General features: G+C 62.9%; 1 protein-coding gene across 1 annotated transcript in view; it reads left to right on the top strand.

Annotated features, from left to right (window-relative positions):
* GGA1 (golgi associated, gamma adaptin ear containing, ARF binding protein 1) overlaps positions 1–4130 on the top strand; it is a 22630-nt gene extending 18500 nt beyond the window's left edge. The window contains exons 13-18 of the mRNA XM_024761623.1: positions 314–378; positions 849–1015; positions 1483–1676; positions 2591–2760; positions 3000–3110; positions 3203–4130. Of these exons, the coding sequence (XP_024617391.1) occupies positions 314–378; positions 849–1015; positions 1483–1676; positions 2591–2760; positions 3000–3110; positions 3203–3313 (818 nt within the window). The 3' untranslated portion in view covers positions 3314–4130. The remainder of the gene's footprint in view (positions 1–313; positions 379–848; positions 1016–1482; positions 1677–2590; positions 2761–2999; positions 3111–3202) is intronic.
* The last annotated feature ends 2739 nt before the right edge of the window (positions 4131–6869 follow it).

Genomic DNA, 6869 nt, shown 5'->3' on the forward strand with positions numbered 1-6869 from the left:
TCCCAGCTGCCCGATAATGAACGAAGGTTAAAGTCCTGACCTCAGTAGTTGAGTTGGCTTCTGAGTGGCAAGAGAGGAAGTGTGTTTCGGCCCAGGGAATGGGCTCTTGGGGTCTTTGGTTTCCACTTCTGCTCTGCGGCTGGTTCCCTCTGGGGGGGAAGGGGGCGTGTCCCCTTCGAGCTGAGCCTCTCGGAGGAGGGGGTGCAGGGGGAGGGTAGCAATCAGGGAACCCTGACTCAGCACATAGTCGCCCCGGCTCTCTTGCCTCTGCTCACGAATCCAGCTGCTTTACCTCGGTCTTGTTTCCCTGCAGGCCTAAGCGACCCCACACCCACTTCAGGCCCAGGATTGGATGGTGCTGGGTGGAACAGCTTCCAGGTAGGAGGGGCCCATCCCAGGGTCAGAGCAGCTGGGACAGGCAGCCTGAGGGGCAGTGAAGGGACGGGTGGGCAGGAGGGCTGGGGGAAGGGGTGGCCCCGGGGGCGGAGGCACCCATCCCAGGATGGGGGAAGGTGGACGGGCCTCCCCTCACAGCGCTTTTCCCTGCATGTCTCAGCCTTGGGTTTCTCTTGGGTTGAGATGGGGGTTCCCCGTTCCTTTTCTCTTGAGGGTGACTCCGAGGTCCCTGGAACGGGATGGTTTCTCGAGTAGAATCCCAGACCAGGCCTGGCCCACCGATGGCCCTGGGGTGAGAGGGGCGCAGGCTGGCGGGAATGTTGTCCACACCCCTGCTGCTGCTTCCCCAGATGTCTCCTGCCGGGAGGGGCAGGGGCCTCAGGGCAGTGCCAGGTGACCTGACACCTTCTCAGCACAGCCTCACCCACCCGCATCCTTTGTATGCCCAACAGTCGTCTGATGGCACGGAGCCCCCCCACCCCGCTCCGGCCCCCAACGTGGACAGTCAGCCCCCGGCGCAGACGTCCCTGCCCACGAGCAGTGGCCTGGATGACTTGGACCTCCTGGGGAAGACCCTCCTGCAGCAGTCGCTGCCCCCAGAGTCCCAGCAAGTGCGGTGGTGAGGGCACGCCCTGCCCGGACCCTGCCCCTGCCCCAGGCCCATCAGGGAGAGGCCCGGTGCTGCTTTGTCCCCGTGAGCAGCACTGCCGGAGCACCACCGGGTGCCAAGTGCTGTCCTGGGCTCGAGGGGCACAGCAGTGACCACAGCAGGTGCAGGGCCCATCCAACAGGGCGTGGAGGGTATGAGAGAGAGGGGACCGTGCCCCACTCACGCCTTCCCCTAGGCCTGGCCTGCCAGCACCTGACAAAGACTGAAGGCCCAGAGGGCTGCCAGGGACGAGGGCATTGACCCCGAGTGGGTGGGGTGGGCAAGAGCTGCCCGCTCCAAGGTGAGGAGACCAAGGCCAGAGAGACGGGGGGCGTCTGAGCCAGCCGTCAGGGACAGCCGGGAAGCCCAGCGTTTCCTGTGCCCCTCGTCTCTTGGCCACCAAAGCTTCACCTCTCAATGCACCACCCCCCAATAAGGGAGAAGCAGCAGCCAGCCCCCCGGCTCACACTCCGGGACCTGCAGAATAAAAGCAGCTGCAGCTTGTCCAGCTCCGGCGCCACCAGCCTCCTCCACACCGTGTCCCCCGAGGCCCCTGGGCCCCTGCGGCAGCCCACACCAACGGAGCTCTCGCTGGCCAACATCACTGTGCCTCTGGAGTCCATCAAACCCAGTGAGTAGGGCGAGGGCACGGCGGGTACTGGCTGGGCTGGGTCAGCTCGCGGCCCCACCCGCCTTGCCTGCTGTCAGGAGCTGGATCTGGGGCAGCCAGCGGGAAGGCAGGGCTCCCCTCCCAGCCCTGCCCGACTCAGCGGGGCCTCTGGGCAAGACCCTTCCTCTTGCCAGGACTCAGTTTTCTCACTGGTCCCAGAGTGTCACAAAACTGCGTTCTCAACTCCAGGGTGACCCAGGCAAGAGGACTTCTCATGGATGGCCCCTGCGCCCCTCCCCGGGAAGGCAGGGCCAGGACAGGGGAGGTTTGTGGGACTCCCCAAGATCATAAAACCAAAACAGGATAAAGATTGAGGGCCAAGCCTAGGCTTCTGCCTGGGAGCAAAAGGGCCACTCACGGCACCAGGCTGTGAGCAGACTGATGAAGACGGCGCTGTCCATCTTGTGAGCTCACTGTGACGAGGGTGTCACCCCCTTGGTGTCCCCAGGAGCCAGGTAGTGGCGCCACCGTCTTAGCAGTATGGAGGACCCTGAGCTCACAGAAGCAGAGTGGCTGAGCCAGGGTCACACAGTGAGAGCACGAGTGAAGCAGGCACAGCCCTGCACTCGAGCGCTCGGGGAGCAGCCGCCCGGCACTTCAGGAGCCTGGTTGGGACGCAGTTCCAGGGTGGGCATTCTGCCTTCACGTCACACTGGAAGCCCACCTGCCTGTCTGAGCCCCGGACTGTGCCCCTGACTGCACTGCTGCCCAGGGTCAAGGCGACAGCCTGGGTCTGGGTCTGTTCCTTCATCCCCAGCAGAGCGGCGAGTGCCCGGGGTCAGCCGGGTGTGGGGAGCTGGTCGGATGTGCTTGGGCTCAGGCTTGGCACCCACCCCCCACCCCCGCCATCGCCCTCTCCCCTTCTCCTCTGCCAGGCAGCATCTTGCCGGTGACCGTGTATGACCAACATGGCTTCCGGGTCCTCTTCCACTTCGCCCGAGACCCACTGCCCGGGCGCTCCGATGTGCTGGTGGTGGTGGTTTCCATGCTGAGCACCGCCCCCCAGCCCATCCGCAACATTGTTTTCCAGTCAGCTGTCCCCAAGGTGACAATGGGCAGACCCCCCCCTCCTCAAGGCAGGGTGACTTGGGGCTGGATGGGGAGCCAGCTCTCCAGGGCAGGGGTAGGGTCTCTGTCTCCGTGTCTCTGTCTCTCTCTTCTTGGGGGGTTGGGGGTAGAAGGGCCCCCAGAGGAGCAGCTGGCAGGAGGCTGGGCCTTGTTCCCCAGGGACTGGGGACGAGAAGCCAGGGCTAGCTGTGCCCCATCCTGCCCTCCTGTCCGCAGATCATGAAGGTGAAGCTGCAGCCGCCCTCAGGCACAGAGCTGCCAGCATTCAACCCCATCGTCCACCCCTCAGCCATCACCCAGGTCCTGCTCCTTGCCAACCCCCAGAAGGTGAGGGGCCCAGCTGTGCCAGGGCACCGCTGTGGGGTGGGGCAGCCTCTTTTCCCCGTCCGACCCTTCTGCCTTCACCATGTCTGCCTCAGGAGAAGGTTCGTCTCCGCTACAAGCTGCTGTTCACCATGGGCGACCAGACCTACAACGAGATGGGGGACGTGGATCAGTTCCCCCCACCGGAGACCTGGGGGAGCCTCTAGAACAGAGAGGGGCTGGGGAGAGGAGGGGCAACGGGACTGGCCACCACTGAGCCTGGGTTCCCACGGCCATATTCCCCTGGGTCTGGTGCTTCTCCCCTCCCCACTGTGGCCCCCTCCTTCCTTGCCCTCTCCCCTGCTGAGCCAAACCCAGCAGGAGGCTAGGCCTCGGTTTGCACTGGTGGGGACCTTCGTCACAGGTGGGAGGCTGGAGCAGGGAAGTGCTGCACACGGGCCCCGGAAGGACTTGGGGTCGTGGGGGAGAAGCATGGCTGTCGGGCAAGGGCCAGGACCTCAGGCCCAGCCCCGACCCCAGCCTGGGGAGGGGTCATCCCTGCCTGTCTCTTATGCCTTATGGGAAGGCCCAGCCATAACTTGGGGCCGTGCTGGAGCCGGGACCAGCTCAGGCCTCCTCCATAGGAACCGGGTGACTGGGGGGCGTGACGCCTGCACCCCCAGCTCTTTGCACTCTCGGGTGTGTGGTTTGACTCTCTTAGCGTTTCTCTCTGCGTGGCCCTGTGGTCACCGTCTCAGGGGGCCCAGTGAGGGGAGCCCCACCTCTCCCCCACTCCTCCTGGGGGTCTCACTCCACTCTCCTGGCCCCTTTGCTGTCAGGCCTCCGGGGGGACTGTGGGAGAGACAGGTGGCCCCAGCTGGGGGCTCCCAGGCCCCTGGCCAAGGGAGGTCCTGCACTGGAGTTCTCAGTATGTCTCTTTCATTCATTGGGTTTTGTCCATCCGTCTGTCCATGGGCAGAAGTGGGGTCAGTGTGTGAGTGAGAGCAGGAGTATTTATGGAAATAAAACGTCGTTTTTCCTGGACCAGCAGCTCTCGTGGTCCTTCTGAGGTAGAGGGAGTCAGGAGGGGTCCAAGAGTGGGAGGACCCCGGGGCTGCCCCGCAGATCCCTCTGCCTCTCCTTGGAGATCAGGCCACGGTTCCTCTGCTCACCACTCCCAGTCCCTGTACCGGAAGAGGCCCAGCTCAGGGGCCTGTGGCCACTGCTGAGTCACCAGAGAGGACCCAGGGCTGTGGTGGGCGCAGAGCCGTCCTGGCTGGAAGCGAGCGGCTGCTCGGGCCTGCCAGGAGCCCCAGCTGCTGCAGACGCTGAGGGGGAGGCCCCTGGCCACTCACAACTTCCTCTTGCTGCACTCAGCCCTCAAAGCACAGCTGCAGTGCAGCACCCACCGAGGCCCGTGCCTCAGCTGCTCCCTCTCCCCAGAGGCTACTCCCAGGGAGCAGGGTGCCAGCTGCAGCTTGTTTCCGGAGAGGCCCACGGACCCTGCACGTCCCCACCGGGTTATCAGTGTTTCTCTAACTGGGAGGCTGGGGAGTGGCTTAGAGGCTAGCAGGTGAGGGAGCCAACCAGCACGGAGCAGAGCCAGAAGGAGCTAGTCCAGGGCTTGCTCTGTGGTGGGGAGCCCGCCCTCCGTGCCCTCTGCGCTCTGCTGGGGAGGGTTCCTGCTCACAGACATCTGGGGAAGGCTGCCCGCCCTTTCCCTTCTAGCAGACGGTGGAAGTTCTGCATTTAAGATATCAATTTCCCTTTGTCTAATCTAGTTTTTCGCAGTGTGAACTTGGGCGCTGAACACCTTTACATAGATGCTGTTGAGAAGTGCTGGAGGCCAGCCTAGCCTGTGTGCTCTTTTCAGTTCTGCAAATGAGGGCCCTTCTCTGTGCCAGGCCGACCCTTGGAAGTGCGCGGCAAGAGCTCCTCGACGTGGGCCGTGCTGTCAAGGGCACAGGAGAGGGAGCAAGGCCTCAGAGCCAGCATATCCAGTTCCCCGCTGCCCCCACAGTGTGACCACCATCCTGCATCCAGGCCCCCAGACACCCTGACCTCTCAGCCACATGGCCTCCTTCCTGTTCCCCTCCCTGCCCGCCAGGCAGGACTCTGCCTAAACCCTTGTGATGTCTCCGAAAGATAATCTCTTGTTGGAAGCTTCTTCCTTTAAATGAAACAAAACCCTCTTCCCTGTGGCGTACCCCTGGGGTCCCAGAAGCACCCTCAGGGGCACGCACTCTACAGGTTGCGTGAGCCTGTGCCTGCCGGCTGGGAGCCTGGGCCTCTTCCAGTGGGGCCTCTAGCTTGCTGTGAGACTTTGAACAAGGTGCTTCCTTCTCTGGCCTTTAGGTTCCTTGTTTGAAAAGGTGGGAGGGACCCAGTGAGCTGTAAGGCCCCTCAGAGGCCTTCTGAAGAGTCCTTGGGCAAAAGGGTCCCCCAGTCGGCTTGGAGTGACCCAGATGTCACAGGGACAGGGGGATCCCTTCAGTCTTTCTGACCACCTTTCCCTGTTCCTAGGCCACCCATCCAGCTGTCTGCCTGTCTGTCCTGCAAGTGCCTCTTGAGCAGCACCTGTGCCCGGCACAGCCCTGTTCTCAGAGCTCACAGCCTGGCACGGGACCCTTGAGCCAGGAGCATGACCGCTGAGAGCTGGGAGGGAGATGCACACGGGAGCTGCCGCAGGAGCCCGCACCTGTCTGAGGGGCTAGAGGGGGTGTCTGATCAGAGGAGGGGACCCTTTGCTTTCACCACCTGGAGGAGGCATCCCCCAAATACTGCATGTCAATCCAGACACAGGTCCAGAGCCCCTGGATACCTCAGGCTGGAAGGGGGTACACGCAGGAGTGTTCTCTGTCTCTGCAAGGGTCACCCCCACCCCCGCCCACGCCAGGAGCAGTGGGACTTCCCAGGCCTTGAAGGCACACTTCCACTTCTATTTGTGTGGCTGAAGGCAGCAGCTCTTTTTTTTGTTTTTTGGTTTTTTTTTAAATAACCACAGCACACTGGGCTCGTCTGTTCATAGCAGCCAAGAGAAACAGAAGCCACCGCTCGCCTGGGGAGCCTGTCCCTGCAGTCCTCTTGATGCCCCTGCCCCCATTCTCCGCGGGCCTCCTGGCGGGGACACGGGCCCAGCAAGGCAGATAAGAGGGGAGCCGGCTCTAGCCCAGCGCTGCTCTAGGCCGCCAGCACGCAGCCCCTCCCTCCAGCTGCCCTGTGAAAATGGGAAACCGAGGCTCAGGGAGCTTATAAAGTGCTTGAGGGCATATGTTAGGGCCCAGGTGTGACCAGGAGTCCTATGAGGTAGCCACCCTGACTGCACATCGCACCCCCCCCACCCCACCCCCATTAGCTGCCGTCCTCTGAGGCCCGGGTTAAGGGCACACGCCCTCCAGGGCTGTCAGGATTGCGGTGGAGTCCCCGTGCCTCAGCCCCACTTGGGGTTCCCCAGTAAGTCCTTTTGGCTGGAGGAGAAGGCAAGGAAGTTTTCGGAGCCCCAGAAGTGACAGCACATGCCTAACTGCTCTGGGCAGAAGCCTCCCCTTGCAGGGCAGCAGTGATATGGCCACAAACAATTTCTCAAGTGTCTGAAGTGGGATGTTCCTGTTCAGTCCCGCGGCCCCACAGCTGACCCCTGCTACCACTGCCTCAGTGCCAGCCACTGGCCTCCCTGCCCACATCCTGCTGGAGCTTGAGCAGCAGACGTTTCCCAGACCGTTGCGGGTTTTGGCAGACAATCTGCAATGAAGCCTCTGGGCCCCCCAAAGCAGCCACAGGAAT

This window comes from Neophocaena asiaeorientalis, unplaced genomic scaffold (assembly GCF_003031525.2).
Source record: "Neophocaena asiaeorientalis asiaeorientalis breed wild unplaced genomic scaffold, Neophocaena_asiaeorientalis_V1.1 scaffold473, whole genome shotgun sequence".
Lineage (NCBI taxonomy): Eukaryota > Metazoa > Chordata > Mammalia > Artiodactyla > Phocoenidae > Neophocaena > Neophocaena asiaeorientalis.